The sequence below is a fragment of the Hakea prostrata genome, chromosome 3 (assembly GCF_041222555.1).
Source record: "Hakea prostrata isolate BN-2017 chromosome 3, UWA_Hpros_2, whole genome shotgun sequence".
NCBI lineage: Eukaryota > Viridiplantae > Streptophyta > Magnoliopsida > Proteales > Proteaceae > Hakea > Hakea prostrata.
This window is the reverse complement of record NC_142602.1, coordinates 9,505,030-9,527,049: the sequence shown is the minus strand read 5'-3', so window position 1 is coordinate 9,527,049 and position 22,020 is coordinate 9,505,030. Positions and strand designations below refer to the sequence as shown.

Here is a 22,020-nt window from a genome sequence, read left to right as displayed (position 1 = left end):
AAAAATCACAGAAAACTACGACTAAGTCAAACGGTGACCACATAGTCGGGTTGAAGAAAAAAAAGGAAATGCTTTTTCTTCAATTCTTGCTTTTTTAATATCAATTCTTGATCTTGTTTATCAGCTGGAATTGTCGAAAAAAGAGCTATAATAAGTTAGAGCTACCGTTTTAAGAGTCTTGAAGAATAAGTAGGTCTTGATTCTTGAGCAGCGCTTCGAAATTTAATTGATTGGTTACAGCAAATTGAAATTCTGCAATTAGAAGGGAAGCAATCATTTGTCAACGCCATGTCATCCTGGGATGTTCCATGCTTGATGCTCAATGCCTTAAAAATTCAATTTCGTTCCTTGTATTTATTTTGAAGAATAAGATTTTCTTTTTTCTTTTTCTGAAGAAGAATATTATTTGATACGCATTCTTGGAATAAATTAACTTCCCTTCTAGATTAAATTTAGAGATTTAATTTTCTGGTATATTCATGTTCATAATATAGTCAAATGCCTGTCATTCCACATCTCTAGAAACACTTATGTTAAATAAAAAATTAGAAGATATATTCATGATTTATACAACTCTTTCTACTTCATGAAGATAGTCAAACGAAAACGATGATTTTTAGATTGTATCATAAATTTTGATACTTACTTGGACAATGATAAGTGAACTTTCTTGACTGAGTCTTAGACTACTCAGTCAAGAGGATAGATATCTTCCGATTATATCTAACTTGTGCAAGTGGAAGAGAGATGTAGAAACACATTGGATACATTAGAAATGGTCTAAATTGGCTTTATGCAAAAAATTTAGCCTGAAACCCAGTAATTTACTCTCTAATGCAATCTGGGTCGTTTTGCATAACAGAGTAGATCTCATTGACCTCCATATGCCACTATTTTCTGTATAACAGAAATTCTTCCTAAGAAAAAGTGTGAATAAATGGAAGAGTTGGTCATGCATTAACATGGGCATGCTGGGCATTAAAAAAACTGAGATAGGTCGAGGTTGGCTGTTGGTTTCCTATTACTATACTGCCCAATTAAGAACTAACTGAAGTCAAGGAAGGTGGGCTTGAACGATCAAGTTCTATCTTCGATGAGTAATATCCATCAAGTACACAACGAGACAAACTGATCAAGATCATTGCTCTCTGGCATTATCAGAACTTGTTGCCTTCTGAACAAGGGCTTAATTTGAATCCTTGACCAACTGTAGAAAGAGAGAGAGAGGGCACGAGAGGAAAACAATGATCTTATATCAGATTTGAGTAGTTTTAACGTGAAGACACTAATAGATCTTTTTTCTTTGGTAAACAAGACATTAATAAATCTAGAGTTTTTGGAAGGCGGGTTCTTCTAATTTCTATCTGCAATTTGGAGGAATATACAGACAGAAGTGCCTACAATTCAAGTTCCTGTTCAAAATTAAATCATTCTCATACAGATAGCATTCGAAAGAGGTAGATTATATGACTAAAAGCTATACGAGAACCTGAGTCAGACTCCATGAAAATGGAATCTACTTCTTTCAATTCCCTCCTAACAGAATCATATAGGAGCCCTATAATGGCTTTGGTAAGACCATTGGGTCATCAAATCTCATTAGATGTTAGAGGAAATGCAGTCTCATCTTTTTTCCTTGGGTGCAAATCTTTTGAGATCCTTACCCAACTTGTAGGCTAATGAGTCACACATCACAGATTGTTAGGTTGGCCCTAATTGGCTCGTCCCCTTATCTGATGCCTTATTAGTAGATTTTTTTCTTGTTAATTAGGGTAAACAGTAATGTCAATAGATTCTGATATTGAAAGATAACCAACAGTCACCGAGGGATGCCTACCTTTTAACCTAGAATAAATAAAATATGCATCTGACAAATTCTGAGTTAGCCAGTTTGGTCAAAATCGTAATTCTCTATTACCAGTGGAATGCAGCAGGTGCCAAAACAGTCCTTGGCGTAATCAACCGCAATATTTGAGAAGTAGGTGATTCAAATATTCACACACCACACAAGAGACATCTCTACTTCAGAAGCTCCCAAGAGACAAAGTAAAAGGAGAAATATACAAAGCAGGATACCAGAATTCTGATGTGTTGAACTAGAAACCCAACCTAGTACAAGGAAGCTATTAGCATTAGCATATTATCAAGAGCTGGAATCACTTGGTCACAGCCAGTGAATTTGGGTCAATCCTATGAGCTTAAAACAAAACTTAAACACAGCAATATCAGTTCTCCAATCGTATCTGGGCTTAGGAAAGCTTCACAGTTTGCTCACACGCCCATATGGAAGTGTTAATGTTACATGGGATCTGGTAATACCAGAGTGAGCGAATGAAATTTGCAATTTCAACCAAGACCCATAAAGAGAGATCTTACTGGACAATGGAAAAGCTACCTAAGCTTCACTTTTGGCCTCTGTTTTGTCCCCCTTCAAATGTATTAGTCTAGAATCCGGATGGGCATAACTAAAGGTGTGTGACGGCTTTACACTTGTTCGACACCCAGGATTCGAGAGATCATTCAGGGGATCTGAAAGCAGAAGGAAGAAGGATCAATCTTCAAACCTCATAAAGAAGGAAAAGTGTACCCAAGAAAACAAATTTGGAAGGCGATGGAATAAAAAATTCTGTTTGGGCCTTTTCTGTTTTCTGCTATTTGGCGGGCTATGCCAAACTTGCCTCGCAATTAAAACCAGCAAGTTTGATTCTTTACTTAGCCATCAGTTTTCCTTTACACCAAGCGTCATGAAAAGCTTCAGCTTCTTCATACTGGATTGCAAAATGCTAACTGATAACCCATCCTCTGTTCTTTATCTCTCTGTTTCGTTCCTCATCAAATGATACAAATCTTACCCATCCATGTCTTCTTCATTTCCCATGTCCGGTGCTCGCCATGAGCACAGGCATCACTCTGACCTTTCAGGTGCTCGCCATGATCACAGTCCTGACTCTGACCTTTCAGGTGTTCGCCATGATCACAGTCCTCACTCTGGCCCAAGGCCACAGCAGCAGCAACCGCCACCGCATTTCCCATCTACGCAGCCTCCGCAGGCACAACAGCTATACCCACCTCGCCACGGAGGAGTATCAGGTCCTTATAAGATTCATCACGCTCGTAAAACCAAGCCCATCACATGGCTCACCACCTGGTTCGGTATAATCTGCTGTGCGATTTTCTGGGTCATCGTCATACTTGCAGGTTTAGTAGTTCTGGTTGTGTATCTCGCGTTCAAGCCTCGAAGCCCTCGTTTCGAAGTCTCAAGCGTAACTCTCAATGCAGCTTACATAGATACAGGATCTTTGCTCAATGCCGATATCACTATCCTCACCAATTTCACAAATCCAAACAAGAAGGTGAGTGTGGATTTCAGCTTCATTGTTCTTCAGCTCTTCTACGAAGACACCCTAATCTCCACCCGAGCCATCGATCCTTTTTCCATGTCAAGCACAGAGACGAGGCTGCGCTATGTGGAGATGATATCCAGCCAAGTTTCTCTCCCCATAGATGTATCAGAGACACTGAAGAAACAGATGGGTGGAAATGGGGTTGTTTTCAACCTCCAGGGTTCATTTCGATCTCGATCTAATTTTGGGAGTTTCTTCCATTATTCGTATTGGTTGTACAGTAAATGTATTATTGTTACGACTGGTCCTCCTAGTGGAGTTTTGGTAGAGCACAAATGCAGAACGAAGCGTTGAGATCGTTGAAACCAACTCAACAACATCATCAATTGTTCATTTTGTTGCAGAACAGAACAGATCCATCACGTTGACCAAAAAAAAAAGAACAGATCCATCACGGAAAGGTATAGTAGGGAATTGATGGTGGATATAGCCATTTCATACTCTTAAAATCCATTTTTTGAAATTCCAAAAGTCTTTGTATGTAAATGAATTCGATTGAACAAACGAGATTAACTGAACTCTTGTCTCCTACGGATAATTAAACCTTGAGTCTTTTGACATATCGGCGTTAACAATCTGGGTTTCGACTAAAATGAAGATGACAAGAACGACGTCTTGTTGGGGCTCCACGTTAACACATTCTATTCTAACATTCAACTCTTCTAATTGCTACTACGATATGTATTCTAATGGGATTACAACTTACAATTCAATTTTCAGAATTTGAAATTAACAATTAAATCTATTAAATCTCTAAAATTAAACCGTGAAACAAAATTCAGATAAATTCTAAGAATTCATTAGACTCAATTTTTTTAGGTCTTGATTATAGCCGTTGGATTATTCACTGCAATGTGTCATAATATATAAATTACATGGAATTGCAAAAAGTGAGAATTGTAGTGGGATGTGAACCCTATAATTGGAGTAAGAGTAATAACTATCTACTATTATTGTCTAAGGGCCTGTTTGGTTACATGAGGAAATATCTAGATTTCAATCTATAGATTCATCTAGGGTTATAATTATAAATTAGATGTTTGGTGGGATGAAATATGGATTCATCCTAAAAATCTTTTGATCGCGTTTTTGTGTGTGCTGTGCTTTTTGAAACTCCGGATTTCACCCCTTACCCTAAATCTACAAATTCCGTTTCGTGGGTGATATCTGTTTCCGATCTGAATTTTTCACCCGGGTATAATTTCGTTCTGCCGGGTTTGATCTCGTTCGTCCGTCCAAATTACAGAGCACCAATTGTCAAAATTACAAGTTATCCACACGATAATGATTAGAACGACTTAAATGCCCTTATTTTTATTTATTTCCTTAAAAATTTGAAATACAAATTATGCAAATGTCGTTTAGACTGTTAAATGACATTATCCCAACTTCTTTCCGCAACAAATTTGAAGAAATTCATCATGAAGTCAGAGAATTCATCATGCGTTGTTCTTTTGAGAATTGTAACCATGTAGACGCATGAAGATACTTGATGCAAGATCCAGATTAGTCCAGCACTGGGGGTTGAGACTTTGAGAGTGCCTCTGTGCCATGATTTACAGACTAAAGGATCCAGGCCCACCCTTTCAAGCACAAGCACCAAAGAGTCTTCATTCAAGTCTTCCTGTCTCTTTTCGATTTCATTCAAGTCTTCCCATCTTCTTTCGACTTCAGAAATTTTGACTTGACCTTACCAAAAAAAAAAATCGACTTGCCAGTTTGAGTAGTTCGTCTTTATTAGTATGAAGAATTTGAGGATTTGGTAAGTGGGTTTGTAATGGGAGACCAAAACGGATCTCACTGTCATTACTGAAATTTAAGTAATTATCTCGGGAACTGGAAGAGCCCAAGATTGAAACGCAAGGTTTATTTTATAAAGAGAAGAAAAAAAGTGTCGACTACATATGGACTTCCCAATAAGAAGAAAAAAAGTGAAAGTGTCGACTAAATATAGATTGAATTTCCAACCATCCACTAATGGACCGACAAACAAACCTCCAGAAGCTAAATCAAAACTATGCCTAGCCACAAGATGTAATCGGGAAGGATGACCTATTAGCATCAACTTAGAACAACCACGGGAAATTTTACTGATGACGCTCTCCCATGCTTTATTCTATACATATCGATGTTAGCGTCGATTAGATAAAAAATGAAAACACACGGAATTTTTATCACCAACTTTCAGACTACTTTCTTTGACTATGTGAAGAGCAACAATTATTACCTTCAACACAAATGTTAAAACGCTAACAGACCTTCCGTGAATTGCGACCACCTAAGACCCCATTTCTAGATAAGAACAGGATTTATCCTTGCTAATTGATCTTCTGCAAATGAAAATGCATCGCGGATGAGAGTGCAAGATAGCGTTTTTTCCAGTTGGGTTGGGTTGGGTTGGGGGCGGTCACTATAAATTAATAACTTCATCGTGTATAAAGAGGAAGGCCACATTTTTTTTCAAGGGTACAGAAGAATCGAGGACTATATACAGCTTTCGTAGCAATCCACCATCCACTTCACTAATTTGCAGATGGGATGTGCCACCAATTTCTACATCATCATCCGCACCCACCCAAAACAAAAGATTTAACAAAAAATTCAAGACCTCCTGTGATGGTCCCTCGTGAAGAAAGGATGTCTGAGAGCCTCATGGGCAGTCAAGCGATCCACAGGTTCATACCGAAGGAGACCTTGCAACAAATCTATGGCTTCACCTGCTGAGTGGTCTACATGCTGCATTATAAGGTTCTGGCAAGAACATCGGCCAATTTAGAACGACAAAACCAAAAACCATCGCAGAGTAACAGTTATGAGACTTCAAAAAAGAACCCCTTACCTGGAGACGTGGAAGCTTAAGAACAGCCTTAATGCTCTCTCTTGAGGTTGCAGCTTCAGGCCAATCTAATCTACCTCTTCTAACATACTTCTCCGCATGACGACTATTCATAGTAAACCAAAATTTCAATAAAAATAAAATTAACATCAGCATTTATTTGAAAAAACAATAAAAAGCTATAAATAAATTTCTTCAATATAACTAAAGTCCAGAGAGAACACGCACTCTACTCTTCTCAACATATGCTGTGGAATTGGACCTAATACTCTCTCCATCATGGCTAAGTGCTCCAAGTTTTCATGCGTCTGAAACAGGGCTTCCCCCTGAACAAATAAAGCAAGGTGGGCAAACAATAACCAACCAGAACCACAGAGACAACAAAAACATCAGCAGAAAGGGAATTAAGGTGGGGTGAAAACTTACCGAACAGAGTTCAACCAAAATGCACCCCACACTCCAAATATCACATGGATAGCTCCAACCAAGGCCTGAAAACAAACACATGCAAAGAAACATTTAACATAGAGATTATATACAAACCAACTAATTATTTGCACACGTATCAGGCTAACTTTAAAAAATAATCCATAGTTGATTAATTAAATAATGCCACTTCGGTAGACAATCGTAAGTAACAGCATACCAAGAATGACCTCGGGTGCACGGTAATGTCTCGTCGACACAATGTAGCTATGATCTTGATGCTCATATGTAGTGCTGCCAAAATCAATCACCTTAATGGCACTTGACTTTGGCAACCTTTTAAAATAAGAGCCATCTTTAGGTGACCGAGATGAAACCTGCAACAGGGTATGATTTAATACCAGAGGTACACAAACCAGCATAGAAAGGGTGGGGAGATTTGACACTGAAAAGATAGGAGGTTAAAAAAAAGGCATGAATATTAATTTGCACAAGAAACGAAGAACAGAAATTTTGCAATACCTTATAATCAGGAACTTTAATATAATCTGAAGAGACTAGTAGTATGTTCTCCGGCTTTAAGTCCGTATGTATAAGACGCAAATCATGCATGACTGCAAATATTAACATGATTGTTAGTTCGCACAATAAAATAAACAATCTCATCAATAAAAGAGAAATAAATAAAAATAAAAAAGAAAAAGAAAAAGGGTGGCATCGCCTGCCAGCTATAAATTGAACCAAGGAATCAACAAGAATTAACTCCTGAATCCACTAACCACAGTTCAGAGAAATAAAAAAAGCATCAAGTAGCAAAGAAGTGTTATCCAACTTTAAAATAACAGAAGAAACGAGTAAAAGTAATGTCTACACACATGCTACACATTCCAATAGTTGTCTGCCAAGCTCACGGACTAGATCAATGGGAAATGAGCGATAATTGTTTTTCCGTAGAAAATCGTATAAGCTTGGTCCAAGCTTCTCAAAGACCTGTTAAAACCATTTAAATCCACCCACAATGTCTTAACCCCCAAAAAACTTGTGAAATTGGGGAAAACAAGCCATCACAAATCAATCATATACTTACAATACAGATATGGTTACGATAGTCAAACCAGTTCCGTATTTGCACACAACTGCAAAGAATAAACCAACTTAACCACCAGCAGAAATCTACCTTAAAATCTAAGATTGTGCCAACCATCGGCAAGAAAGCATCTATGGAAAGCAATAAAAAATAAACATACAAAACTTACCGATTGCCTCCTTTATCATGTTTACCAAGCTGTTGAAGGACTTCAATTTCTATCATGGCTGCTTCCCTATATTTCTTTATACCACGAATAACTTTAATAGCAACCATTTCTTTCCTCTCTCTATCCCAGCATTCTAAGACCTGTCCAAAGGTCCCTGGAAAAGAAAAAACAAAAACTTCAAATTTCAGAACATATGAGAAAATTATAAAATACTGAAAAGTTAGAATAGAATTTGAAAAGCTATGCCAGAGTCTGAATAACTCAATGTCAAAGGAGAACATTCATATAAAGACCCTCCCCGGATATTGGGTTGGCAGAAATCAGGAAAAGAGTCGACTAAAACATACCTTCACCCATTTTTCCGTGAATCCGATCTGCATGAACACAAGAAATGAAGAAAACAAAAATGTCAGAAAATATGAATGACAATTTGTAATCAGAGATCTGAACAGTTTCCAGAAAAGGTAAATAATATTGGTAAAAGCTTGAAGTGTGAACCATAGACAAGACCAAATAATTGATATATAAAACTCTAGTCCGTCAATTTGAAAAAGCTTGATATAAAATGCTCAACCAGGTGAGTACAATTGGTGCATACTGGCGCATGCATGTGAACATGTGCAAACTCAACTCTAAAAGATAGGGTACAAGGTAAAAGCAAGAAATCATAATTCAAATCTGTAAATTTGAGAATAAAAGAAGTACTGCAATGTCTACAAAAATTGCTAAAACACTTCTGTAACACTGAAAATGAAACAACAAAACCAATAACCTTTAATTTCATGTGAAAACCATTTTGTAAATCTTTCTAAGATGATTAATTAGCTGAAATTCAAATATACAATTCATAAATCATAAATAAATTAAAAAAGACCGTTGTGGCTGGGATTATCTTACTACTACTAAACCATTAAAGGATTTGTAAAACATGAAAACTAGAATGAAAGAAATAGAAAACAATTTTACTCGAATCTGCATACACAAATAAATATATTGTTTTAATGGTGATCAAGTGTAATTACAGCGAGAAGTTAAATTTTCTCCAAGCGCAAAAATGTAATGTCCATCTTTGTCATCATCTCGCCATGGGGGAGAACCATTTCGAGCAACTCCCTTTACAAATAGAGAACTAGTATGGTCTGAGGGTGCCCTTGAAGGTGCATAGCTTGTCAGATTTCCAACCTCTTGGCCACAATATATTCCTGGCTGGGCCTACACACAGCCATCCATTCATATTCCACACAAACATAATTAAAAACTTCACCCTTACTTCCATTATTCTCTTTTAACATCAGTTATTTCATGGACAACATATCATAAAGCATACCAAAAGAACCTTGCAAGAAAATAACGAAGGGGCTTACCACATAACAGAACAAGTAAAGGACGATAGGATGCCGAAAAACAATGCAAGATTTTTTTGCAAACAAAAAGAGATACAAAAAATAATTGTAGTTTGTATAAGATATAAAGAACTTTAAACATAAATCATTGATTAAAAAAAAAAGTCTCAATAATCTGCTGATAAACAGTCAAAAACTATAAACTAATTCCGTCAGAAAAAGATCTACAATCAAAAGGAATTTATAGTAACCTACTAATAACCAAACTATTCTTTATAAAAAGAAGTCGACCTACAAGGTAAGCATGTTCGAGATTTTATTTTATCTTTTAAATCCATAATAGAAAGAAGAAGAAAAAAATAGCCATGACATGATCTGGCCTAATCGTTCGGGTTCAGATCTTGACAAATACCACGGAAAAATCATACATATACCGAAAAAAGCTACATAAAAAAAAATATAACGGGACCGAAAACCAAATCCGTGGAAACTCAATTAAAGATGTACCAAAAACAATTGTAAGAAGAGTGAATATTAAATCCGTGGAAAGAAGGGAAGAAAAAAAAACAGTACATACAACCAAACCAGAAAGGATGCGAGGAAACACCAATCAAACCTGTTATAACCTTCCGATCTTACAAAATCAAAAGGAGAAAAAAATATATATACATTTCGGAATCATGGTTATGCAAGATCAAACAGAGAAAACAAACCTCACAACATCTGACCGGTAAAAGAAAGAGAAAGAGAAACCATACTACATATCGAAGATAGAGAGATGAACCTTACCAGATCACACATAGGAAAACGAATCTGAAAAGATCTAGCTGGGAAAAAAACATAGGAACAACAAATTTAAGATATCAGAGAGAAACAAGATCTACCTTCGGTGCCTGCACGACGTCCCAAGCAAGCCTCGGCCTTTTTCTGGGTCGGCGATCCATGTGTGTGTGAGGAAACTCCGTCAGGCACTCCATCTCCATGGTTGTGTAGATAGTAGACAATAGATCGATTGTCTTCGAGGAACCAAAACGAAGAATGTTTTGACTCGAGATAGCTTTGTTCTTCCGCAGAAAAAGAAATACGAAACCCTAATACCCAAAATCGCTAAACAATGCGTGACGGGCTTAAGATTGCAATTCCAGTTATGAATTTGTAACGTGACTTCTCGATTCGTTTTCTAACCCTAGTTTGTCGGCCTCCACAACTTTACTCTTTCTATGTAACCCTCGTTAGCCTTTTTAACCACGGTTGAGTTGCTTTTCTTTTATATTATATACGTTATAGTAATGATAGTGTGCAACCGATCTTACGTGAGAGCAGCACATCGTCAACAGATCGTAGTGTATTTCTGTGATCGACTAAGATCCTTGGGAAGATCTGACCGTCCATAAGGCGAAAAGTAATGATTTGCTTTAGTTCACAATTAAAAACAACTTGCACGATTTTATGCAGCTCTGGACTCCATGCTAAACTTAATTTTTTTTTTTTTTTTTTTTGACAAATAAAATATTTTATTAAAAAATCATTTTTTATTGACCAATACAATATCTATCTACCATTACTCGTTAGGAATCCAGACGATTCTAATGGATATCCCTCCTAGCTAATTTATACAGGCCAAACCAAAAAAAAAAATTATAAAGGGCTGACTCGTGACTCGTAACCGATGTAATCTGTTTCGTTTTTTTGTCCGACAATTTGTTTGATATTGGTATTAGACTTTTAGGTTTCCCCATGACTTCAAGGATATTCAAATTCTAACTTCTAATGTAAAAGTATTGATTATTTATCGACTGAACAACCCTTATAAGTTTTTTTTATTAATTTTTAATGATTAAGTTCCATGTTTAGATTTCAATTGTTGGAAATATATTATCATGGAATCATATAAGTCAAATAAGACATAAACATAAATATGAAAATTTGTCTTGTTTCATGAACGATCTCTTCATCCAAAGCTTGGAGATGTACATCCATTTAGTGAAATACGAAAAAATAGTAGAATTAAAACGTGCGAATAGTGACCGGCACTTTCTTGAAGGTACTTAAATGCCTCAAATAACACATGAATCTGAATGCATTTTCACCCTAAGATCATTTAACCCCTCCATCGGTGCATTCCGCAATTGATAGACTAAATGATTAATAACCAATCCGTTTTATCACTGAGTTTAATCACAATATTTAAAGATAATGTCTATATAATAATAAACAACCCCTCTCATCTTTATATATAGGAGAACAAGGAATGCCATCCCCTCTCATCTTGATATATAGGAGAACAAGGAATGCCATCAAAAGGTTAAATAATACATTCCTTCCCTTAAAGCATTTTTTTTTTTTGTAACCCTTAAAGCATTTATTTGTTAACTACCAAATAAGTCTCTCGTAAAACATATATTGACAATTCAAGTGTTAATTCGATGGGTGGTTTAGTTGGCAAAAAACCAATGCCCACATAGGAGGTTAGAGTTCGAATTCCCTCGGAGCCAAGAACGAAGCCTTTATCTATATTAATTATATAAAAGGTGTCTATTAGAAAGAGACCCAACCGTTTAATAAATTATTATTATTAATTTTTTTTTTCCAAACAAAACCATAAGATTACAACATTGATAACATCCTTCACTTTGGTCTTAATTAAACTTATATTGTTGGCATCCAGAAAACTCAATCAGAAACTGCCACACAGGGCTTACTTTCAATTTCGTTTCTATCCATGTTAGCTAGCAGAATACAACAGATTTTAGATGGATTTTGACACCCATTGAGATAGACATCCACTCCTCACCAAAAAATAAGAAAACAGTAAAATGTTTTCACCACAGATTTTGAGCTGGAATAGTTAAGTTTCATTGATCGAGAGTAAGAAAACAAAGAAGAGCACCAGTCCAGAGCACATTAGAGATAGCCTTCTGTCTATATACAAAGGTAAACATAAATTATCCTTTTTTTCTATATACAGTTATAAACAAAGTAAATCTGAACAATGAATCATCAAGGAACTACTTGTTAGGTGGAGCAGAGAAAGCAGACTAGAAGCAAATATATTTAACTGAGATCAATGTTAACAAGTTCTGGATTCACCCTCTCATTCTCTTCAAGCTCCACACCTAGCTGGCCTCTGGTACCTGAACCAAATGCATACAACTTCCCTGTTTCGGTGAGTGCAAATGTATGGGCATTCCAGTAAACAGCATTCGTGAGGCTGATTTGTATAACACGCTCCTTCACTTGCTTCAGCGATGACACCAGCTTTGGGGAAAAGATATGAGGTGTAAGCCTGTTTCCCTATTAATCAGAATAAAAACACAGCCAAACATGACTCATCAATTCAGATGCATATAAACTCCATGCAAGAACTCAATTAAAACATCATAGCCAGTGTAGTGGAAGAACTAAAACCTGTCCATCAGGAACAATATTGTGTCCAAGACTAGATGAACCTCCACAACCAAATGAATATACATCACCGTTTTCACACACTACAAAAGTTGTGTAGTCCCCAGTGGCAACATGGACAGCTTTTGCCTCGCTTAAGCCTGTCACTACTTTAGGCACCAGTACACATTCGTCATCACCATTACCCAAACATCCGTAACGCCCCCAACCCCAAGTGCAGACTCGTCCATCTTCTCCCACTACAGCAGCATGCCAAGCACCAGCTGCAACCACCACTGGCTGTAGATTGAGAATCTGGAATTGTTCAATCAATCGAGGGTATTTTTCATCTGTCTTCGAACCATGACCAAGCTTACCCCCTAAACCGCATCCCACAGAGTACACAGACCTAATAATGCAAGGAAATAAGATGATTATCAATCAACAATCTGAAGGTGCAGAGCAGTGAGCAAGTTTGGTTTGTAGGCAGCAAAGTAATTAGTTGATACAGATACTTACATGCCACTAGGTTGACAAGCAAGCGCTAGAAGGTAACAATATCCAGCCGCGATTTGCACCACAGGAATGTTTTCTAGAGGACCTAATAGGGGACGTGGCTCTTGATCATTTCGTTCAGTCTGATGACCAATCTTGGTGTCATTGCCCCAAGAAATTGTGTATACCCTGCCATCTCTAGATAAAACAGCTGTGAAGAAATGGGCAATTGCAACCTGAACGACAAATATGTCCTTCAAGGACTCAACGGGTTGTGGTGTCATAACAAATCTAGATCCTTCATCAGGAATTTCAGTTTCTCCAAAGGAGTCCTTTCCAAATGCATAAACCCTCCCAGCATCACTTATCAACATTGTCCTACCAACCCCAACTGCCACTTGAATGATACGAATTCCTTGCAAAGACCTGTAAAGCAACAATGAAATTTTGTTCAAATAAGTGTTTCCGGGAATAACTTCTCTCCATTGAGTTAATTATATAGTTTTCTCATTTTTCTGAAATACTTGATTATTGAAGTATGAAGGAATTCATGAACCTGATTTGTCGAGGCCGCCATTCATCTTCCAATGTGCCATGCCCCAGCTGGCCTGTGTTGTTAGAGCCAAATGAATAGACTGCCCCTTTTGATGTCACAGCGATACTATGACCTGGGCCTGCTATTGCATGTGATTTCTCCCTCCTGCTACATACTTCACCAGCCAAAAGAAACCTTAAGACCAGCTTCCAAGAACCCCCACACCTCTGCCTCAGAAGATCTCTTTCTTCCACTGTCATTGGCTTAAATATTGCTCTCTTCTGGCACATATCCAAAGCAGCCAACTCCGCTATGGACAAGTCAGGATGAGGTTCGAAATTTGCAGGACACCTCAAAAAAGAACAGGTTGCCTGCAATAACATCCACAGTAATCAGCAGCATTATCAATTCTAGTGCAGAACGTGTGTTTTGTGCTCATATATAAAAAAAGCAGAGCAACTTGCCTCAAGTCTTGCAAGATCTCGAGGGTCCATGTTACAAGCTGTGAGAACATGGAGAAAGATAGAAGGGTTGGCAGCCAAGGGAAATTCTCCAGGGGATGAATCTCCAAAGCAATGACGTTGTTGGCGCTGAAATACGGGCAAAGGAGGGTCAATAATAGGACTGACTGGTGGTTCAACAATGTTATCACATTGTATGGATGGGGTTCCACCCCCTCTTGCATCCATCATCAACTCCAGAGCTTGCAGTGCCTGAGCTAGATGGTTAAAAGGTCTGGGTTGTTCTGTACTAATGAAAAAAGTATAATAATTATCCTTCCACCGTCTCCAGACTCTTGAAAACCATATAAACTCTACAGCTCCTTGTTTATTTTTTTTCACTTGATTGAAGAACTACTCTAGAAGAAATCAAAAAGCTTCATTAATATGTGACCATCTATTCCTCATCATCACTCCATTAATTCAGAGTAAAATGGCCAGCAAACACACCAACTCCACGCTTTGTGCAACAAGGAATAGTTCTCAGTTCTCCGCTTAGATTATGAACATCGGATAATCAAGCACTTGATATCATGTAGATTTTCACCATCAATTCTAACTAACACACTTTGGTTATAGTGTTCCAGTTATTTCAATCCCAGCCAAGAATGAACAACCAGATCCAAAGCACCAGGATAAACTGCTGCAACCTGTAGGGAGTTTTTATAAAGATTAGAACAAAGATCAGAGTCAATAGAAGCAAAAGATTGATGATTGAAAAGGGAACAGGGTAAATTTTTTCCAAATGAGGTACATTGGCAGTAATTTGTGCAATGGGTTTGACCATGATTTGCAGCCAAATTGAAAGATCAGTCAGCAGAAAGGTTAAAATGCACTACAGGATTTATCACCAGGGCCCCAGGCCCATTCTGATGGAATTTGACATGTGAGAATGGCCATAATGGTACACATTAGTAGCAGAAAGAATTAGTTTACAATTTTGTTGCCAGAAATTTGAAGTCACCATTCAATAACTAACTCCAGTTATATTTTCATTACCATTTTGGTTAAAGTAACAACAACTTAATAGCAATACGAATGCAAAAGTCACCTATAAACCAGAACTTCATTCCAAAATTCATAGAAACTCCCTTGCCACCTTGGGCATTGAACTAATTACATGTATTTGAAGTTATGTGGTCAGTCATTTTATGCACAAAACTACCCCAAAATTCTTTTGGTTCTTCAGAGATTCTGCTGCCCTGTTTTCAAATTTATGCCAAATGTGTCATTGGCAGATATGTATCCCAAAGATCTCAGCTTTCCCACAACCCAGATATGACAACATTGAACAACCTTGGTCAAGAGACTAAACTGTGTCCAAAATTTGGATCAAGCAGATAATAGAATACATGCTTTTTCCTCGAGAATGGGACCTTGCTTTTTTTTTTTTGGTAGAATGGGACCTTGCTGACTCATGTTAGATCCGAAGAGAAATAACAATTAAGAGAAACCACCATAAACAATTAAAAGAAAAACAAAAAAGATATTGTTACTGAATAAGCTGTCTAAGTCTAACATAGAAGAGAAAAATAATAATATAACCTAAAATTTTCTGAAGATCAATTGGCCATGAGAGCTTGATGAAGGATGGCGATTGTGGATGATTATAGATTGATATGAAAATACTATAAAAGGAATTCAGCTGAGAGAAGTACAATTGCTGAAATAGATATACATGCATTGTCTTTTATTGTTCCTTGAACCCTTGAATATAATTATAAATATCCTATATGATTTGTCCCTCTAAGTAGGCTATAAACTGGTTGAAAATGACTGTGAGCACCTTTGCCCTGTTTTTTTCTCATCACCATTTTCAATCCAATTGCAAGGATATAAACCAAGATCCCAGATAGATATATTATCAAAGTTTAACAGTGTTTCATCAAACCAATACTGAAGCTAGTCAAAGAATAACTTCTCTTGGTAGCTGAATTCCAATGTTATTAAAGCCGCTGGCTCAGGGGATTAATCATTTTCCTTCAACCTTCTCTAATCATATGAATCAGGTTTTTCTCCTCACATTGGGTGTCCATTTGGATGACTTTATTGGGTTCTAATTCTCCAAAAAAAAATGGAATTCTCTAAGAAGCAAATACAATCCAATGGTACAGAAATGAAACGAAAACTGCCCCAGGTAAAATAGAAGGAATTGAAACCAAATTCCATCGTGGGAAGAGTAAACGAGTAAAACTTCACGCAGGTTAGAGTGATCTGCAATAAGTATCCAAAGATAAGTCTACTTTGATCGGATTATTCATTTGTACGCCGTAGCACTCGTATTATGAACGATTTGGCGACAGGAACTGTCAAAACTAAACCAAACGCACAGAGGAGTAAGATAGAAGACCAAAAAAGGGGGAAAAAAGAATTGAACAAAAAGAAACTCACTGAGATGGAACTAACTCCATCGAATTTCGAATTGCTAAGTAATCCAAAAAAAAGAAGAAAAACATAAGATCATAAGATCGTATCTACGAAAAAGAGGAGAAATTGTAAGGTTATTGCAGGGAAGAAGTAGGGAGAAGATCTACCTTGGGTGCTTGAGGGATCTCCCGAGAGATTAGCTTGTGTCTTTCGCTATGAATCTTATATCTTTAAGATATAAAGAAATCCCTTCAAACACTCCATCCGAAGATGATCAAAAAAGAAACGCCACCAGGTAGAAGGTGAACACGAAAACGTGGATTATTATTTTTTTCCCATCCATAAAATAAATTAAATTTCTTCAAAGCTGTACACACGAATTCTCCCTAACTTTAAACTTCAATTTTGATGGCGAAGGATCTCAAAGTATAATGCTAGTTTCTTACTTTCTTGTTCATCTTTTCCATGGTGTTTCGTTAACTCTGCAATTTTCGTAAGTCTTCAAAAGCTTTACAGAAAAAAGGAAAACACACTCAGAACTCAGGAGTAAACAAGACCTATAAGAAATAATAAATCTATATATATTGTTTATTTACCAGATTAACCCGTATCCAATTACAAAACAAACTATCGATTACGGAGCCTCATTAAACTTTTCTTAAATACGCCTCAAACTTGCCTACGTGTTAAGTTATCAATTATTGTGGATGATGATACGTATCACAATAGCTCGTGATCTATGAATACCATCACGTCTCACAGTTTGACTAATTTATTCCGATATATCAATGGTGATGATAGGATCTTGGGATTAGATTCCATCTTTACATATGGTCATTCATTTTTATATCTTCAACATTGTACTAAAATCACATATGTAAAATAAACTCTTCGAATTTTCTTTTCATTCTTTTGGTAGAATTGTGAAATCCATTAACACCATACATGGAGTTATAGAAAAAAAAAGTCTTTTCAAGAACATCAAATAAAAAAAAAAATGTATTACAAAAAGAAAGAAAGACATCAGTAATAATATATAAGAATGGAGATGGCTGGACATGGATCTATTCAAAAAATTCCAAAATTCTCAATACAGTATTAGTGAGTGCTGAGAATTTACCGATAGACAAGCTTCCAATAGTAGAAGAATGTGTTCAGAATGCTGTGCTTTCAATAGTAAGAGAGTGTGTTCAGAATACTGCATAACACATGAATATATTTAATTAAAGAGTTCATAACTTAATGCTTGATGGACTCTTCCCTCAACGGCCTCTTTTATATCAATTCATTTTTAAATTTTAAATTAAGTAATTAGAGATTCTTAAATCTAGAGGGAAAATTGATCACAAAATAAAATAAAAAAATATAGAGGGAAAATGGAATTTTCTTTTTTTTTCCTCATAAACAAACTATAGGTATATTGTAGAACTATTTTATTTGATAATAAGATTTTTTTTTCTTTTTTTCGGTAGAATTAGTGTAGGATAGAAAGAGTATAATTTTGAAAAAAAAATTACCCAATTTAATATTTTAAAGATTATTTTAATATTAAATTTAAAAAATAAGATAATTTAAATTCAAATTTTAAAATATCCATAAAGTCTCCAACTCTATTTCCCCTCCCATTCCAAACAGCTCTAATACAATCCACCATTCCAAACAGCTCTAATACAATCCATCATTAACTTTCCACCGCTTATAATTATTATAGAGTTTTATTTCATTAAAACTGTTGTAAATTCAAAATTCAAAGCAGTGATGTATAATTACAAAATCTAAACTAAATTCCACAAGATTGTCTCTATTAAAACTCAATTTGTATTAGTTGTCAAAGGTGCTTGCATCATGTATAAATTTGTATTATCTAGTCAACCTTAGAGTTTTTTAGTAAAAGATGCTCGTATTGAACTAAAAACAGGTTACAAGGATGCAAATCCCTCACATGAAAATAGCAGCTTACATGAAAATAGCACCTTAGAGTTGAACTTGCATTGGACGCATTAATCCAATCCATATAGTGTTTTTGGTTTAATTATCATCTTAGTTAATTTAATTATAAAATTTATCTTGATTATGTACGAGTTGACCATAATAATAATAGAGAAATGGAAGGGAAATTATTGTAGTGATGAAGCTTTAGGTTAGCTACTTTCATCTTATTGAATAAAACAAGCACATCAAGTGAATTCAAATGAAGGAGGAGGATTCTTATTATAGACCCATACAAAACAATATTGAGTTGTTACAACAATAATAAAAAATAAAAGGGTGGCTCAGTTAGTAAAAGAGCAAGGCTTTCATGTTGGAGATTAGAGTTTGAATCCCCTTGAACTAGGGGCTTCTGCTTTATATTTAAATTATATAATAACTACTCACTGATGATGTAGCCAAGATATATGCACGGAATCCAAATTCCAAAAAGAAAGCAATAATGAAAATATATGTTGTGTATAATTTGGATTTGCATATAGCCATACATTTCTCTTGCTGAAATATAAAGAAAACTAGCTCTGGAGGTGAAGAATATCATCAAAGTATGAACTGAATCTTCAATCCAGGATGAGGTGAAGAGCTGTTCAGTAAGGTAATTATCCCTTTGTTGTCACTTCTCAGTGATTACTCTGGGTGATTGGTGAAGAGCTGTTCAGTAAGGTAATTATCCCTTTGTTGTCACTTCTCATGATTACTTTGGGTGATTGTTTCTCCTTTGTCACTTCTCTGATTACTCTCAGGTAGTGGGGATTGTTTCTCCTTTGCCCAAAACAAAGCTTTTCTAATTACCCCCCCGAGATGTTGGGCCTAGAGAGGCCAACTGGGCAAACCCCGGGGGGGGGGGGGGGGGGGGGGGGGGGTGGGGGGGCGGCCCCCCCGCCCGGGGGCGGGGCGGGGGGGGGCCCCTGCCCCCCCCCCCCCCCCCAACGACTTCCCCAAAAAAAAAAAAAAAAAAAAAAAAAAAACCAAGACTTTGCTGTCCAGAAACTTGGCCAAAGCAGAAAATCATTGTGCCTTCTGATTCCTAGCAATGACACCATATCCTGAATAGCTTCTTCAGCATATGAAAAGCGAAGTGTGGTGCATCCAAAAAACCTGCTTCAATTGCTCACTAAACTGTACCGATTAATTAAGCAGCCAGCATGCAGAACTAACCCCCACCCTTACCAGGCGGACAGCACGGTCCAACATAGATTTGTGTTTTTTCTGGGCAGCTGGGAGAGGAGAAATTGGCCAAGGTGGGGGCAAATATGGTTGTACATCAACAAGTTGCTCCAGTTGAGACTTAAAACTAACTTCTAATTGCTCAATTAACACTGGAATAGTGTTGATGTAACAAGCAAAGATGCAACCACCGCAACGGATAAACATAATGTTTGGATTTAGTGGATGCAAGGAAATCACTACCTGCTCTACTCCCCTACGTCCAAGCATAAAATCGCGTGGTACTTTCAATCGACTTCTGCGTATCCATCTGCAAGTCTGTGGATGATAAACACATACATTAATGGCAGAATCTCTTGTTAAACGACGCTTATACACTGCCAATTGAAGTAGACCATCGACAGACTCACCCATGCCAACCTCATGCCAAATGATGTTGCTTTTTTCAGGAGCTTTAATTATCTTTATGAGACCAAGTTTACGATTATGCTTCTCATCATCTGGATAATACACAAAGATGTATTTAAGAAAAGGTTTACCGATCATCCAGTAAAGAGCTCCTTTTATCGCACAAACACCAAAATTCTGTTGAGAATAACCTTTGAAACACTTATGAACATCCAAACTTACAGTCGCGGTGGATAATCGCCATTTCCCTCTGTGAGAAGAGAAAACCTCCAACTCAATGATATTGTTTTTGGATAGAGAAGCCTCTGCACGCACAACTTTGTATCCATCCATATCATAACTATCAATGCTGGATCCGGCAATAAGACCTATGCAGTCTCTCGCAATCCGTGGTTGTCTCTGCTTACGGGTATTGGGAAGTGAGTAACCAACTCTGGTGAGGGGATTGTAGATGAAATACCTGTTGAAAGGCGAAGAAGGCGGCGATCTAATTCCAGAGATGTCACGACAGAGTAAAAGCCCATTCGAAGAACAGATGTAGCATCCAAAATCATCACCCAAAACTCCCTTGATGACATCACGATCCACTCTCACTCTATCTTCAATAGGATAACTGGAATTCGTTACACTCTTCGCCTCTGCCAACGAACTCCAAGAAAGTTTCTGACTGGTGTTCTCCAAACTATCTTTGTAGAACCAGCTTGGTGTTCGGAAGAAATACAAGGGACCAGGATCCATTCTGTTTCTTTTGATTATTTTCACACGGAAATAATCACTTGATAAAACCTGGTGCCATCTCTTTGATACGCATTTGAATCTGAAAATTGATTTTAGCGGCAGCCGACTGAGGATATCTTCAAGAACATCATCGCTGCTACAACGTTCCAAGGAGACGTCATCGACTTTACTAAGACGTGAATACCTCCATACTCTTCTTCTTCCCATCCCTCTTCCTCTGAGAAGCAAGAATCGATCAGAAACAATGAAGTTGAGGAAATGAACAATATAAATGTACCCTGATAGTAAAAGTCGCAATTAATCGGCTGAAGAGCAGGATCGCATGAAAAGAAAATCAAACTAAGCTACAAGCGAAAATTAGAAACTCTATCTATTAGTGTTTAAGATTGATAAAATGAACGAAGATCTAATTATCTAAATAAGCTGTTCCAAATGACTTGCTTTTTCGCGATGGACTCTTCCAAACAAAATTTTTGGTAGAATGGTGGATTTTCTTTGTTAAAGGTTTTTCAAATTTTCTATTTTTGGTAATTCAGTTGAGAATTTTGAGACATTGAAATTCAAAAGGGAAAATGAGTTTTTTTTTTCGTTGGGTGAAGAAACGCGAGTTTTTAATTAAAAAAAAAAAAAAAAAAACTTCCTTGATCTTCTGAAGAAAGTTTTTTAATTAAATAATCTGTTTGATACTTTAATATAATAATAAGCGGGTTTCTTTTTTAACGGAATACAGTACGACACAGATAGAGTTTAATTTGAATTTCTTTTTTATCTAATTTTTACTTCAAATTATAAAATTCAGCCTAAAATACACAAGGTTGTTTTCTACTCAAACTGAATTTGTAGTTATCAAACTGTTTCACTTCCCCCAATTTACCCTCTAATTTCATTTTTTGAAAATTATTATTTTTTCTCCTGAATTCTTCAACAGCAACAAGTACAATACGTGTATTTTATAATTATACTTTTGAAATCATCAATATAATTTTGAGTATTATTTTATTAGATTGAGTTTTTAAATTCTAAATATTGGAAAAGGTGTTGTTGGATGGATGTGAACTAAGGGTGTCAATACCGTACCAAATCATTTTTTGGAATTTGGTTACGGTACGGTTATGGTTTTAGACGGTATACCGTCCGAATACTGAACCATACCAAATACCGTTTTTAATGTT

The 22,020-nt window shown here is 36.6% G+C and overlaps 4 protein-coding genes across 5 annotated transcripts; 1 reads left to right on the top strand and 3 right to left on the bottom strand.

Moving 5' to 3' along the window:
* The first annotated feature begins 2,728 nt into the window (after positions 1-2,728).
* On the top strand, positions 2,729-3,879 carry LOC149020711 (NDR1/HIN1-like protein 26). Its single transcript, XM_089148926.1, has one exon. The coding sequence runs from the start codon at positions 2,859-2,861 to the stop codon at positions 3,696-3,698; it is 840 nt and encodes a 279-aa protein (XP_089005052.1). The 5' UTR covers positions 2,729-2,858; the 3' UTR covers positions 3,699-3,879.
* Positions 3,880-4,921: 1,042 nt separating this feature from the next.
* Positions 4,922-10,467, bottom strand: LOC149020710 (serine/threonine-protein kinase AFC2-like). The gene is made up of 12 exons (XM_089148923.1): positions 10,150-10,467; positions 8,945-9,134; positions 8,270-8,296; positions 7,923-8,076; positions 7,754-7,802; positions 7,542-7,656; positions 7,189-7,280; positions 6,887-7,043; positions 6,667-6,731; positions 6,469-6,566; positions 6,244-6,346; positions 4,922-6,155 (listed from the first exon to the last, which is right to left on the bottom strand). Exons 1-12 carry the CDS (start codon positions 10,246-10,248, stop codon positions 6,006-6,008), a joined length of 1,299 nt encoding a protein of 432 aa, XP_089005049.1. The 5' UTR covers positions 10,249-10,467; the 3' UTR covers positions 4,922-6,005.
* Positions 10,468-11,877: 1,410 nt separating this feature from the next.
* LOC149020709 (ultraviolet-B receptor UVR8-like) lies at positions 11,878-17,137 on the bottom strand. Of its 2 annotated transcripts, none has more exons than XM_089148921.1 (6): positions 16,714-17,137; positions 14,144-14,829; positions 13,701-14,050; positions 13,169-13,570; positions 12,674-13,058; positions 11,878-12,559 (listed from the first exon to the last, which is right to left on the bottom strand). In XM_089148921.1, the coding sequence occupies exons 2-6, from the start codon at positions 14,369-14,371 to the stop codon at positions 12,320-12,322; spliced, it is 1,605 nt and encodes a 534-aa protein (XP_089005047.1). In that variant the 5' UTR covers positions 14,372-14,829; positions 16,714-17,137; the 3' UTR covers positions 11,878-12,319. The 2 variants fall into 2 exon arrangements, with proteins under 2 accessions (XP_089005047.1, XP_089005048.1); XM_089148922.1 differs by having other exon boundaries at positions 16,993-17,137.
* Positions 14,767-21,055, bottom strand: LOC149020708 (F-box protein At5g03970-like). Its single transcript, XM_089146895.1, has 3 exons — positions 19,706-21,055; positions 17,667-17,744; positions 14,767-14,829 (listed from the first exon to the last, which is right to left on the bottom strand). Exons 1-3 carry the CDS (start codon positions 21,053-21,055, stop codon positions 14,767-14,769), a joined length of 1,491 nt encoding a protein of 496 aa, XP_089003021.1.
* Between the last annotated feature and the right edge of the window lie 965 nt (positions 21,056-22,020).

Bases quoted from the DNA above. Each gene is read 5' to 3' on its own strand.
- LOC149020711 (XM_089148926.1), top strand. From the start codon at position 2,859: ATGTCTTCTTCATTTCCCATGTCCGGTGCTCGCCATGAGCACAGGCAT.
- LOC149020710 (XM_089148923.1), bottom strand. From the start codon at position 10,248: ATGGAGATGGAGTGCCTGACGGAGTTTCCTCACACACACATGGATCGC. The intron at 6,732-6,886 runs GTATGCTGTTAC...GTTTGTTTTCAG, and splicing joins TGCACCCGAGGTCATTCTTG to GCCTTGGTTGGAGCTATCCA. The intron at 6,347-6,468 runs GTGCGTGTTCTC...TACTATGAATAG, and splicing joins CATATGTTGAGAAGAGTAGA to TCGTCATGCGGAGAAGTATG.
- LOC149020709 (XM_089148921.1), bottom strand. From the start codon at position 14,371: ATGATGGATGCAAGAGGGGGTGGAACCCCATCCATACAATGTGATAAC. The intron at 14,051-14,143 runs GCAAGTTGCTCT...ATGTTATTGCAG, and splicing joins GAGATCTTGCAAGACTTGAG to GCAACCTGTTCTTTTTTGAG. The intron at 12,560-12,673 runs GTTTTAGTTCTT...TCTGATTAATAG, and splicing joins ATATTGTTCCTGATGGACAG to GGAAACAGGCTTACACCTCA.
- LOC149020708 (XM_089146895.1), bottom strand. From the start codon at position 21,055: ATGGGAAGAAGAAGAGTATGGAGGTATTCACGTCTTAGTAAAGTCGAT. The intron at 17,745-19,705 runs GTAAGGGTGGGG...TGTGTTATGCAG, and splicing joins TGGACCGTGCTGTCCGCCTG to TATTCTGAACACACTCTCTT. The intron at 14,830-17,666 runs GTAAATTCTCAG...AACTCCCTACAG, and splicing joins TATTGGAAGCTTGTCTATCG to GTTGCAGCAGTTTATCCTGG.